This window comes from Vipera ursinii (assembly GCF_947247035.1).
Source record: "Vipera ursinii genome assembly, chromosome: 1".
Taxonomy (NCBI): Eukaryota; Metazoa; Chordata; class Lepidosauria; order Squamata; family Viperidae; genus Vipera; species Vipera ursinii.
The window spans coordinates 70,281,128-70,296,408 of NC_139512.1; the positions used below are offsets into that span (position 1 = coordinate 70,281,128).

General features: G+C 35.3%; 1 protein-coding gene across 1 annotated transcript in view; it reads right to left on the reverse strand.

Moving 5' to 3' along the window:
- Nucleotides 1-319: 319 nt before the first annotated feature.
- PCNX1 (pecanex 1) overlaps nucleotides 320-15,281 on the reverse strand; it is a 106,171-nt gene continuing 91,209 nt past the window's right edge. Inside the window, exons 31-36 of the mRNA XM_083350565.1 lie at nucleotides 11,451-11,681; nucleotides 10,110-10,384; nucleotides 9,291-9,496; nucleotides 6,129-6,568; nucleotides 5,192-5,332; nucleotides 320-4,434 (exon numbers count right to left, since the gene is read on the reverse strand). Coding sequence (XP_083206691.1) covers nucleotides 4,294-4,434; nucleotides 5,192-5,332; nucleotides 6,129-6,568; nucleotides 9,291-9,496; nucleotides 10,110-10,384; nucleotides 11,451-11,681 — 1,434 coding nt within the window. The 3' untranslated portion in view covers nucleotides 320-4,293. The remainder of the gene's footprint in view (nucleotides 4,435-5,191; nucleotides 5,333-6,128; nucleotides 6,569-9,290; nucleotides 9,497-10,109; nucleotides 10,385-11,450; nucleotides 11,682-15,281) is intronic.

Consider the following 15,281-nt stretch of genomic DNA (forward strand, 5'->3'; position numbering starts at 1 on the left):
AAATTTCCTGACAGTTAGAACAATTAATCAGTGGAACAACCTGCCTCCAGAAGTGGTGAATGCTCCAACACTGGAAGTTTTAAAGAAGAGACTGGACAGCCATTTGCCTGAAATGGTATAGGGTTTCCTGCCTGGAAATGTTGGACTAGATGACCTCCAAGGTCCCTTCCAACTACTACTACTTCTTCTTCTTCTTCTTCTTCTTATTATTATTATTATTATTATTATTATTATTATTATTATTATTATTAATTATTATACGTAGTTGTTCAAAAGTCTTCAATATAAAAAACTGAACATGAAAATAAAACAAGGGACAAGAAGATTTTTTTTTTAATTTCATTGTTTCTTCACTGTCAATACTGTCTTTTCAAAGCAACATGTTACAAACAAATCCTGTCAATTTTTCCCAGTTTTAAACAGCGACAATATTTACAGGCTTTTCCAAAAACATACACACACCCACACGCTCATACTCTCACTGACACATACAAAGTACACATAACCCTATCCCTGGCAAGTTCTCCATATGCTGGTAAATGCAAAGTACATATTCCATTTTCCAACTCATTTTATTTTCACCCTCCCATTATTTAAGGTAATAATAAGCAGTTCATTATCTGGCTGAGTTCATAAAGAAGTAATGTTTGACTTTTAACCTTTGTGACTTTTGTCATCCATTTGGGTCATGTGTAAAGTTAGTATAAATATCTAAATAGTATTTTCAAATATATTTGCTGATGAACTGTGCATATAAATCCATGAAGCCTTTTAGAGCAGCCATCTTTTAAACATTTTTGGGAAAACTAGATATGAGCATTAGCTCCCACCAAGGTCTTATGTAGTCACCACCATTTTACTAAGGCACACATTAAATACTGCTATAATTCTTATACTGTCTAGCATTGCAGGGCTAATGGCATCAGGTTACCAATCACCAAGTAGGACCAGACAAGTAGAACCTATATAATAGGTAAGAAAAATCTCTCTTAATAAAATTAGGTATGTAAAACCAAGGTGGCTGAAGCTACAGCTCATAAGAAATATTTAGATATTCTTTGAAAAGCTCTTTCAAATGCACTAGTCCATTGGTAGAGTTATTACCACTTAAAATGTATAGAACTGAAGGGCTGGCTAGCACCATTGCTTTATTTCATCTGTTAAGAAGGCATTTCAATGTCAGCTTGTGTAAAATTTGTCCCCAAATCTACGTTTTCAAAGGCCTCTTCCATTATACTCTGTACCATCTATTCAATATTTTCACACAACATTGCAGCTATGCAACTAGTCATTCTCCAACAGCAGCAAGCATGGGTAGAAAAAGCAACAAATAATTTAAAAAAAACCTTGTAAAAGATATAATTTTTCAAAAACATTTTCCTTCCCTCCATATCTATTTCCTAGGTTACAAGAACATCTACAGAAATTACCTCAATATTAAGCAATAATAAGATTTTGTTCTTTATGAAAATTAACGCACTTCACGAGGTAAAAGAAATTTCTTCTTTAATTTCCCAAAACATTAACTGGGAAGCTATGTATATGTCTGTGATTTTACATTAAATTAGTGCCTAGTTGGATTATCAGTTTATTATGCATACATTTATAAACATTGATAGTAGGCAAATTGACTTCCATAAACTTTTCTACATAAATATTATAGCTTAATCTAGAAATTAATTTAGTGGATTACTAGTTTTGTACAAGACTTAGTATCAAATGCAAAAAAAAATGTAAAGTTTTCAGAATGCTTCTCATAACTAGTTGGAGAAATTAATGAAGAAAGCCACTACGTCCACTTATGAAAAACTGCAAAACTATTAATTTGGCTTTCAAGTTCATATAACAAGCAAAAAAAAGGTTTCATAAATACTAAATAGTTAATCCAAATAAAGGATATTCCACCAAATTATTGGGAGATGAACATTTTAAAAACTTGGAAATAAAACTAAATATATATTCTCATGAATACTAATTAGATGAAATTTATATCTAACAAAGGTGTGATTGAGACTGTGCTAATCAAGTAATTTGTTTTCAGTTATTTAAACTAAATTTATCACATTCTAAATATATCTACATATAATCATATCAAAAGTCTTGAAATTATCATCTCTTTCAATATACCTATTTAGTTTCAAATATAATCAGTAGTGTGGAGTATCCTGTCAGAGTGCCATTTTTTGTTCCTATTAATAATTAAAAATAGGAAAGAAAAATCTTATCAGAAAAATTCATTTTCCACATTACAGTTTTCATTGCCTCATTCAAGTTAACCTTCCAAAGCACTCTCTTTATCAATGGATGTAATATATTCAAAATGACTGATTAATCTTTTTGAAAGGTAGATTGCGGTTCTTTCTATTTTTAGGAAAGTCAAAAAGACAAATGAATATTTAGCTGTCAATTAAAATGTGAAGAAGGATGGCTGACAAAACTCTGAAAATGGTCTTTCTCGTTCATAAAATGATGAAAGTTTGATAGCATCAGGGTTTAAATTGGGGGCATTCAGACATTAGCAGGTGATGTATATTTTACCAGAACAGCAAAATCTTTTTGAAGCTTTTTTTCTATATTTTATTATTAATGCTGCTCCCCCCACACACAAATTTTGTGGTTTTCAGATGCTAAAAACAATTATCTGCAGCAGTGAACAGCTTTGCAAAGTATGTGACCTGGTCAAGATTTTAGTACAGTAAGAACAGCATTTGCATTTTACTGCTACAGTATATTTAGCAAGCCGCAAAGGCTGTTTTTTATGGTATCAGATTGTTCATGTTATGACATCATTTGGCTATGTTCATTAAGTGTACTATGGTTATGTTTCACTGCAATTTCTTACTTGTAAGATCACCCAACACAGGAATAGTTCAAAAATAAAAGATGGCTGCTTCTAAAAGCTACAACTGCAAATGGTTCTGTTTCCCACTGAGCCCAGGCTTTCAGATCACATGAAGGAAATAACTACTGCACGTAAAACTTTCCATTAACATTGTGAGCAAGTCACAGAAACAGCAAGATAAAAAAATTGCAACTTTGTCCCCTTACTCTGTTGCTGTTGGAGTAACTTGTTTCCCTGACAACACACACCAAAAATTCCAATCAGTAAAAATCGATGATATGCAACATAAATCAGTTTCACAGTTATATGCAAAGTACAATTATTATAGAATATATAATTACTGAAAATAAATTCAAGTCACAGAACATAATAGCAACTAAAAGGAACTAAAACGCAAAATGATACAGATAATATGATACAACATGCCTTCTGATTTTTGTCTTTTCATTTTTTAAAAAAGTAAACCATTTTGCTCAATAAAGGAGTAAGTCCCAAAACAGAGATAAAGTCACAACCTTATTTAAAACAATGTGTCTCATTCAGTTTTCCATAGGAGCCCAGTAATATATTTTTGTTGACTCCATATAACAAAAATAACAAAAGTAGAGAAAAAATATGCACAATTGTATGATTGAGCCCATCGTAAAAAAAAACACAACACTATTAATTGGTTTCACCACGAGTAGGCTTCCCTGTAGTTTTCTTCTATAATTACTGGTAATTCATCATATATTGTAAATAGGACAGAATAAATAAGTTGCTGGGCAATGTTAAGCCAAAAATGAACCAATGATACTTTCTACCATCATATGAATATGGAGGAGAAGGTGGTTAATCCCAAAGGCAATTTAAATAATGGTATTTTCTTTATATATATATATATATATATTTATATTTATATCAATAAATGTTCTGAGCAATCTCAGATTTTTGTAGTGCATTGCCATAAAAAAAATAGTGCAGTTTTCTCAACGATTTTTTTTCCACTTAGAAGAAATAAGTCTGAAATCTGGTTACAATTGCAGTTAATGAAACATTCTATTCAGCTTCACACTGACCTCAACATTTATACAGTTTTCAGCTGCTTTAAAAAATGAATTGAATCTACATTAATGAGACAAAATATTTTTGGCAAGACAATTAGAAAAATGAGATGCTCCTGTTTTGAAACTTGGAAAATGTGGGGTTGTTTTAAAGCATTGCAATGGATAAAATAATGTATAAAGCAAAAGATATATCCTGTTTACCTTTCATGCACAATATTTTCTTCAGTAGCTAACTTGAAAAATATCAAAAGCACCCCCTTAACTGTTTTGGAGACTGACATCCTTCCCTTAACTTCATTTTCAGGCCTCTTCCTATTACTTAAGCTGTTAGGGTATTCTTCTGAGACTCCTTACTTCATTTCTAAACATTGTGGAGATGGACTAGATTTTAATTGTCCAAGAGGGTCACACTTCAGCCCCAAGCTCCAGGACTCCAGTTTCAATCACTGCAACATATTTGTCTTCAATCTGGACGAGCAAGATGGTTTTGTCTATATGAGATCTATGCCCTGGATCTCTGCTGCAAGGCACCCAACGGTGAATCACCTAGCAGGGGTAGCAAGCAAAGACAATATATTCAGCTGTAATACTAGAACTTTATCATTCTGAAGTAATATATGCAGACTACATGAGGATCAAGATGTGTGTACACACACACACACACACACACATAGATACATATATATATATACACACACACATACATATATACACAAACATATATATATGTGTGTGTGTGTCTGTATATATGTCTGTATATGTATATGTATATGTGTATACACACATACATATATACATATACGTATAAACACACATATACATATACACACATGCATGTGTATGTATGTGTGTTTGTGTATATATGTATGTTTGTATATACACACACATATATGTATACATATATACACATATACATACACACGTGTATGTGTATATATATATATGTGTCTGTGTGTGTATACACACACACAAACACACACACATATATATGTGAAATAGCTATATCAGTCTCCCTTTAATTCTTTGTCAGCAATCCAAATTTATTATATATATATATATATATATGCTCTTACCTCCCAAGAAACTATGCAGAATTGACTGGGTCTTAAGTTGTGTTTTTTTTTAAAGTTAAGATTTCCAGAACACAGAATGCAAAGACATATGATGCATATTCCCGTCTATTGTTGTAATTTAGAATTTGTAGAATTAGTTTTTTCTTACTGTTCCACTTTTTGTATTTACGTACAACCAATATAATCTCTGAGCACGCCAATAAGAAAGGCAACCGAGGAATGAAACTCACATGGCCTTCCATGCCTTCCTGAGGAGTCCAGTCTCTCCAGCTGTTTCTTCCTGCTCTGAGTCTTATCGTTTCATCTGGCCACTGCAATTCTTTTCTTTTGGATAAGTTGATCCCTTCCAAAATTTGGCTAGGATCTATTATCTAAAAAAGAAGCAGCTTAAAATTAGTGCTATGCCAGAACCGAGTTTGAAATGCCCCATTTTGAAACCGTTCAAAACTTTTTCAACTTGAAATGTTTTGCATATCCCTCCAAGTATAATTGGACTCCAAACACTACAAAACCACAGACAGCAAAATAAGAAAGGAGATATATTTCAACAAACTTTAGAGAGCCACAGATTTCACACTCCTACAACTAGTTTGAGTAGAACACAAAGGAAATATGATATAATTCGCTGTTTCCCATTAATGTTTTTCTTGGGTTCCAAACCTGGGTCATCAAGCTTGGACCTCAAAGCAACATTAGACAAGCAAGCCTATTTAATGTAAAAACACTGAAACGTGGAGACTCAATGAAACAAATCATCGCTTAATTCTCCACCTAATCGCATTATTATAACATTACAGAAACTGTTGAAACAGCTTTGATACTTAACTTACACCATATTTTCCTGTAATACAAAGATCAATTTCCTGACCATATCTTTGCCTCATTCATTCTCTATTCTTTGGTGAATGTAAACCCTGAAGCACCATTTTAGAAGTGTAGCCAAAACACAGCACAGCCCCTAGAGGATACCAGCCCTAGAGACTTCAGTCTTACCTCTGAAGTCTTCAGCGAATTCTGTATATTAAGAATTGTTTTTTTCATTCCACAGGGTTACATTCCAGAAGTGTAGGGAAGATTAAAAAATTAAACATGTAACTGTCCAGCCATAAAAATAGCCATTAGGTAGTAAAGGGATATAAACCATATCAATTCCTACATTTCATTTACCTGAATTCTGTAAACAACATCATCCCTTTTGGTTTGTGCCTGGCTCACAGGGCTCACATTTGTGCCTGCCTGTGAATCGGTGGCATTTGTCGGTCCGTCGGTCCCTAAAAAGCCAACCAGGGCATGCTGTTTGCAGGCTGGGATGCTCTGACTGGAACTGCTTGAAGAAGGGAGGCCATGCTGCGTGTTGGCAATGCCAGTCTGATTAGCGGGTTCCATTTGGTTCACCATGGACAGACGGGACTGTATGGATGAGGGAAGATTGCGAAGGGAAAGTTGGCTGGTGGAAGACCGTCGGCAAGGCACAAAGCCCGTGGTGGATGTCCGGAGGGATGAATGACGACTGCTGTAGCAGTAAGTTGACTGGCTGGCAACTGAGGCACGAGCAGGGGAATGTCTGATAAGGCTTGACTGCACAGAATGAGCACTCTGGCTGGTGCCTAAAAATACAATATATGAGCACAGGCTATAGTTGGCTTATTCCAAGGATGTAAACTTGCAATGGAAAATTGAAAAAGTTTGGATGCTGTTTAAAATACAAATTACATTCTGGATCAATTCCTTCTAGAAGCAGCAAGGCCTATTAACTGTTTCATCCCTGGAGTTTTTTAAGAAGAGACTGAACAGCCACATGTCTGAAATGGTATAGGCCGCAGGGGTCTCCAACCTTGGCAACTTTACGACTTGTGGACTTCAACTCCCAGAATTCCTATTGATTGATTGACTATACAGAGCAATAGTCAATCAATCAATCAATCAATCAATCAGAATAGATAGGAGGCCTTCTAGTCCAACCCCCTGCTCAAGCAGGGGACACCACACCAGGGGTCTGCAACCTTGGCAACTTTACGACTTGTGGACTTCAACTCCCAGAAACTAGCTGTTTATTTGTTTTGGACATTTTAGTTTTTGCTATTATCGTCTGAGGAAGGATAAGGCATAAATACAACTGTTCGATTTGTGTGGCGTGGTTTCTACAAAGAACTTCCCATATAGTGAAAATAACTCTTAGAAACTATTTAAGATGATCTTGATATAATGTTCAACGTACATTCAGATCTTTCACTGGGTAATGAAATGCAAATGTGGTAATTAATCATTAAATGGATTTACATGGCCCATATGGAAAATATGACCAGTTGACCATATTGTTTATCAGCAAAGGTGAAGTGAAAAACCAACGACGACTACCAAGAATGGACCCAACAGAAACGACTCAAAAGGTCATCTAACCCCCAAACTTGGTTGGAGCCAATCTAGTCTTGGGGAATATGGTTTTCCAGAGGGCAGGTGCTCTGACAGAAGACATGTTTCCCAAGTCCTGTATCAGTTTTTTTAATCGAAAGGATAGGAGCATGCCTCTCCTGTCACACAGGTAGAAATAACTGGAGAAAGACATTCCGACAAATAATCTGGCTACGTTCAACTGAAGGTTTTATAGATGAGAGCCAACACTTTGAATTCCATCTGGGTGCACAATGGAAAACAGTGGAGCTTATGGAACTAAGCTAAGTAATATGGGCCTACTAAGGTGGTGCCCATTTCTGCCTGCATCACTGCATTCTAGACCAGCTGCAGCTTCTGGATAGTCACATAGCACATAGCCATGACAATATATAAAAGTAATCTACTCATTAGATGACCAAGACAGGAGTGAGCATGAGCACTGCCTCCTGATGCAGGAAGATGCACAACTGCTTTACAAAACAACAACGTCCTCCTAGACATGGCTATCACTTGCTCTTTGGAGGCAAGAAGAACCTCCCAAATTGTGCACTAGATCTGTTTGGGGCAGTGCAACCGTAACCAAAGATGGAAAAACCCTGGATCTTGGAGACCCTAAAACTACAGTCACTCAGTCTTGCCAGGGTTGAGCTGAAGCCTATTCTCTCCATTCAGATCACCATAACACTGAAAGAAAGTATACTGCAAGTACAAAGCTGGATAACATAAGCATGTGATTTATTATTGTTGTTGTTGTTGTTCTGTCACACAGTCAGCCAGATACTTAGACCAGATCTGGCATTTTTATCAACCTATCGAATCCTGGAGTAAGCAGGTTGAAGGTGACTCTGAGTGGCTGAGTATCACCCCTACCATTGGATGAGCTTGCTCAGCTGCTTCATATAGATGAGAAATAGGAATGGGAAGATCAGTTAGCCTTCAGGGAAGAAGGGGTCATGAGCTAGATCTCTCTCTTCCCTCTCTCCCCATCAACACTAACCAGAACTGACCCTGAAGAAAAGAGGAAAATCAATGCAACTGTACCTCCCACTCTTCAGAGCTGGTTTAGAAGTGTACCATGATCAGTGGTATTGAAGGACACTAAGAGATCAAGACGAGCCAGGATGGTCATAGCACCCCTCTCCCTCTCCCACAGAGGTCATCCACAAATGCAGTCAGGGTTGTTTTGGTCTCCTGCCTGGTCTGAAACTCAGCTGAAAAGAGTCAAGATAATCTGTTTCCTTCAGAACTCTCTAAAGCTGCTGTACAGCCACATTCTCAATAGCCTTTTTTAGAAAGAAAAGATTGGAGATGGAATCAATGTTATCCTAAAAGGTTGAATCCAGCGATGGCTTCTTGAGCAGCAGTAAGACCACTGCCTCACTCAATGAGGAATTTGCTAGTGCCCTGGTCATATGTCACAATTCAAGGAAGCCTGGGCTAACCAGGAAGAATATGGGTCAACGTACAGATGAGTGAAGTAAGAGTTCCAAGAACCCTTGTCCTGTCATCAGGACCCACAGGATCAAACTCTTCCCAGATAACCAAGGCAGGCTGAGTCTGCCTGAAGGCTAGAGTCCAAACCAGTATGGTTATTTCTGCCAAACTGCTATTTTAGGATTGGTCTCAGAATTTTCCATTTGAGAAATGCATGCAGCTTCATGATACTGAGATTTTAAGAGGATGACTTATGTCTTTTATATGTGTGCTGATCTTCACGGAAAAAAGTACACTGCATCTTTCTTATTACCCTCTACAAAATCACCAAAGCTGCAAGGTGAATGGATGGTATGGGACCTGTGGATTCCAAACATGTTTAACAGACACTATTGACGGGTAGATAAAAGTTAAAACAACAACATTTCGAAGTCTAATTATCCCAATCTGGGCAGTGAGGTATTTGAATATATACACTCTCAGACACTAGTTCAGTTTTACCTAGGGGGACTGGATGAGATGTGACAGGAGGATGCAATCCTACTCCAGATCCCTGTCCAACAGTTGCATTCCCGCCACCTTGAGATACACTGCTCTGAGAATCATTGGCAGTTACGCTATTACTTGTGCAGGAAGCACCACCTCCAGTGTCTGAATCTTCAATGTTTCCTCCACTGTTGCAACCAGCACCACAGCCTTTTCTTAACCTGAACATAACAATAATAAAAAAATAATAGCAAGCAGTCTAATAAAGTAAATATCAAAATCTTCCAAAGATATCTTGACCTGTACTTTTCATGTTTATTTATCATACATTTTCTTCCAGAAATTCATGATGGCATCTCATAAAAATTTCTTGAGATAGCTAAAGTTGAACAAGTGGGCCCTGTCCAAAAGTTATCTAACACAACACCAGTTTTCTCAGCTGTATTGAGTGCTGTTGTAGGGAGAAACAAAACATATAAGATTGTATTGCCTAATTTACGTTCAGAAACTTAAAAATCATCCCTGGAACTGTGAATTCCAGAGAAAAATAGGATATATTAAGGGAGAATTCTGTGTTTGGAACAGAGTTTCACAAAGAGCAAACTTTATCCATAGTTAATGTTTGCAGGAGGTAAATAATACAACTGAGATTAAAGTGACTGTTGACAATGTACTGAAATTTCTAATAAAAGCAATATTCTTGTTTTGACAGGAATCTTACTCTGAATTTGTATCATAAAAGGAAAAGTGATAAAACAAAAAACTTTATAATGTACCACTCTAGTTAAATATACTAAAATGAGCAACTGTACTCTGGAGACTTCTTTTACTCGCCTGTGCCATGTAGATACTATGAAGTTCCTGATGTTTCCCAGACTGATGGCACCACCAAGAATCTCTCTTAGCTGTTCATGACTATCAGAATATGAAGTTGTGAGAGGTGAGACATAAATTGGGTATCCAATAGGCTGATCACAAGATGAGTTAATCATGTTCCTCAAAGCTTGTTTTGCATTTTGGATGCTGCCTCTTTCTGGGTTTCGATTGCGCAAGAAGACCAACTCCTGCTGCTGCCCAGCCCAAAGGCCACGGACACATTCCTTATTTACCTGCAAAAACACAGAAATGGGGAAGATATGTAAGAAAAATAGTGAGGCAAAATGCAAATCGGACAGCTATAACTACATGAATCTTAGGACATGAAATACTCACTGATTTTACCAAATAAATCTACTAGTACAAAAGTAGTCTAAAATTACAAGCATTTTTTAAATGTCTCCAAAGTGCTTTTTTTTAAAAGGGCAACTGGATTTTCTCTTCCCCCCCCCCCCCCCCCCCGTTTGGAAACATTTCATTTCTCATCTAAGAAGCTTCTTCAGTGAGGAACTGAAGAAGCATCTTGGATGCGAAGTGAAACATTTTCAAAGGAAAAAAACCCCAAGAAAGTTCAATTGCCTTTCGAAAAAAGCACGCTTGGGACAACCATGACCTGGATGATTGAGAATCTTTGTAAACGCTTTTAAAATGCATACTAAAAACAGGATATAGGCGCGTGCAGGCGTGCTCGCACACACAGCCACACATACACACTTCCATCCTAATCATAAATACCCTCATGATTTAAACAATTTTAAAATTATACGTTAAAGTTTTACCTTTTAGAAAAATAATTAAAATTCATTTAATTACTTCAGAAACATGCAGACTCTGTATTTAACTTTATGAAAAGCATTCATGCATTTATTCTATAATTATTTATTCTACTTCTAAGCAAGCGTTGGCGTAAACAAAATTTAAAATTTGCTTATTATACAAGAAATAAGATAAAAACTGTTATCAGCATGCTGTTGGAAGTAAGACGTAGCAAAATAGTGAGAGGGGCCTGTGCTACACTTCTCCCAATTATGGAATTAAATATAAAATATTAACTGGTGTTTTTTTTATTTGCCTAGTCTGCAAGTCCTGCAGATTTCCTTAATCAAAATATTTTAAAAACGTAAAACAATTTAACATCAAAGAATTGCTCGACAAAATTAATAGCATTTTAAAAAAGGAATCTTGCATCAAAACACCAATTTCATACCATAGAGTAATAAATGCCTATCCCCCCACCCCCACTTATTACTTCTCATCCTGGAACAGGTGGTCTCATCCACCCCCTTAAAAGTATCTTACTTTAATGACTCTAAAGATTAGATAACGTTTGTTCAGCATGATGATCTTGTATTCGTTGGTGCCGTCATCCATCACGTGGCGAAGGGCAAGCAGGGAGGGAGAATTGGAAAGTACAGCACTTCGCCAAGCAGGATCCCCTTCATGCGCTATAACCAGGTTTTCTTCATGCGTTGTGATAGCTTCGTAGAGAACAGCAGGATCATCGTACTCATCAGGAGAGGTGAAATGATCCTAAACAGAACAGAAAAAGCCCTCTTCAGTATGAGCCTTCATTGTGAAAAGAGAAATGATTATATATTCTAGTCCAGTGTTGCTCAACCTTGGCAACTTGAGGATGTGTGGACTTCAACTCCCAAAGTAGCAAGTTTGGCTGGGGAATTCTGGGAGCTGAAGTCCACGCATCTTTCAGCTGCCAAGGAGGAACATTGTTTTAGTCTATATTAAAATTATACAGTCAAAGTTTATATTTGACCAAGCTGAATTGTTTAAGGTTACATCTAATTATCAACTTAAGAAAAAGATCTAAACAATAAAGTAAGTATGCTCTGTTTCCCTAAAAACTAACAAATTTACTACTGTATAAGCATTCATAGATCACGGTCTAGGTTTTAAGCTGAGATGTAAGACAACTCAGCCATAATTTTTTCCAGGGGTGGATTTGTGAGATCTGGCCCCATGGCAATAACAAATGCAATTAACAAACATAGCTTTTCTCTTGTCAAAAAGATGTGAGAATTGCACTTGTTTTTAAGAAATGCATATGAAAATGAATATATGCTTCTGAAAGTTTGGTATTAAAAAAATGAGAAAATAGCCAAACAATGGAGACCAGGGAAAATTTGATAAAACAATACCAGGGAATTTTGCAGCCAGTGACACTGAAAGGTATAGTCTGCTTCCCTTCAATTCCTAGATGCTCAATTCTTCCCTTCTCCATTTTATTCCAACCACTTCCCCCAAATTTGCTCACTCCAAGTAACATGTTCTTTCTTACAGGAGGTAACCTTGCAAGGAAAAACAGAAGCTGTTTTAAAAAAACCCAAATAGATCTGTTAAAATATCTATTCAAAACATCTATTCACTCTAGACTGAATTGCTCATCCTGCTAATATCGACAGTGAAGCAAATTCACATAACTTACATATCTTTAATTATGAGCTATTTGTGAAAATAAATCCCGTTTAAACAGGCAACTGAAAAAAATTCAAAGCCAATTTACTTCTTAGGAGTTTTCCTTTCCTGATAATGTTTTCCTTTCCTGATAAATTATCCTAAATAAACTGACAAAGAATGGTATCGCCAGTCAATATCCATGTATTTTTTAATCTACTGGAACGTTATTTTAATACATTTCAATTATGTATACAAATACATGTATGAACCAAACTTTCTTTCTTTCTTTTTTTCTTTCTCTCTCTCTCACTTTCTACTTCTAAAGCCACCCATCTCAGTGACTGACTAGTAAATTTATCAAATTTACCAGATTATATTTATTTATTTGTGGTCACAGACCAAAGTACAAGTACAACAAAAGAAAAACACGGGGAAAGTAAAATCATAAACAATTGGACACTAGAAGGCTTGGTTGAAGGGAATTGCAACGTTCTCCTCTAATAGTTACAGCTCTTAAAAGAAAATTTACCAGATTATATAACCAGAGACACTTGCTTGAGATAGATGGCAACAGAAAATAAATAAATAAATAAATAAATTTTGGCATTCATTTCTCTTTTTTTATTGAAAAGTTTTATAAAAGTTACAATATAATCCCCCAAACCAACCCACCCTAAACCCCCCCTCCCTCCCCCACTTCCCAGAGCTGAGTACAGGGTTACAAATATAATAATCATAATCTAACTAACATTAACCAACCATATAAATAACCAAGTTCATAATGCGCTTTAACTCTCCTTTAACATAAATACAGGCAAAATGAAAATAAACATAATAATAATAAAAACATAAACTAATTAATATCCTAGTTATTAAACAATACAATATCCAAGTTATTAAACAATACTAATACTAAAAATAATAATAATACCATATAATTAAAACTAATAAAATTCCACTATAATAAACTATTAATAATAATAACAATCTAAAATTTACTCATAGGCTAAATGGAACGTTTTAGTCCCATATTTATTCTGAATATACTCTATCCATCTTCTCCAGACCGAAATGTATCTTTCTTGTGAATGATCCTTCAAATAAGCAGAAATCTTAGCCATTTCTGCTAAGTTTGACACTTTAACCGTCCATTCTTCTATAGTAGGCAAGCTATCCTTCTTCCAATATTGCCCTACCAATAACCTTGCAGCTGTTATCAAATTCAACATCAAGTTAGTTTCTTTAGTATCACAATCTGTAATAACACCCAATAAAAATAATTGTGGAGTAAACTTTCTCTTTCTCTTGAAAATCTTTTGAATGTTCCACCAAATTTTAATCCAAAAAGCTTTTATATTTCTACAAGTCCACCAAATATGAAAATAAGTAGCATCCAAACTGCCACATCTCCAACATTTGGGATGTAAATTAGGATACATACAAGACAACTTTTTAGGATCCAGATGCCATCTATAAAACATTTTATAAAAATTTTCTCTTAAATTTTGGGCCTGGGTAAATTTTACATTTCTAACCCAAATTACCTCCCATATATCCAATGGGATTGGTTCTTGAATGTTTTGGGCCCACTTTACCATACAATCTTTAACTAATTCCATTTCCGAATCCAATTCTATTAAAGCATTATAAATTCTCTTTATATGCGCTCGATTTTGATCTTTAATCTGTTTTACCAAATTTTCATCCATTAATGTAATACCAACCTTCTGATCTAACTTCCACCTAGCTTGCAATTGAGTATACTGAAACCAGGACTGTACCATATTTTCTTGTTTTAACTCAACTAACGACTTTAATTGCCAATCATTCCCTACCAATCTAAGTAATTCCTTGTAAGAAATCATATCCAAATTCACACCCATAGATACACCCTCTACCGCGTGTCCAGGAATCCCCCAGATTGGTATTTTATAATTTAACTTATAATAATACTTTTTCCAGACACGCAATAAAGCACTTCTTAAAATATGAGATTTAAAAGCCTTGTCAACTTTTTTTATCATAAATTAAATATGCATGCCACCCATCCCTCAAGATAAAGTATACTTTTATTTGTTAAATTAAGCCAATCACTAACCAGTGTTAAAACCACCACATCATAGTATAATTTCAAATTAGGCACCTTAAGTCCTCCTCTTTCCTGTGCGTCTTGTAAAATCTTAAGTTTAACTCTTGGTTTTTTCCCCGCCCAAATAAATTTATTAATACCCTTCTGCCAATCATCCAAATTAGCATCTTTTTTCAAAATAGGTATCATTTGAAACAAGAAGAGAAACTTTGGTAAAACATTCATTTTAACAGCTGCAATTTTCCCCAGCAAAGATAATTGTAATTTTTTCCAATTATTTAAGTCCTTTTGTACTTTTAACCATAATGTCTCATAATTATTCTTATATAATTTTACATTAGAGGCTGTAATATATACTCCCAGATATTTAACCTTTTTCACTATTTCATAACCTGTCAATTTAACTAACATTTCCTTTTCCTTCATAGTCATGTTTTTAGATAATATTTTAGTCTTATTATTATTTACCTTAAAACCAGAAACTTTTCCCATATTGAGAATTTTGGCATTCATTTCTCAATTAAAATTTTTCCTCATACTTTATTAAACGTGACTCCTTTGTCAAGAGCTCCATTTGCTCTTGCATCAAATTTTTACCAAGGATTGCTACAAATCCCTTACCCACAGAA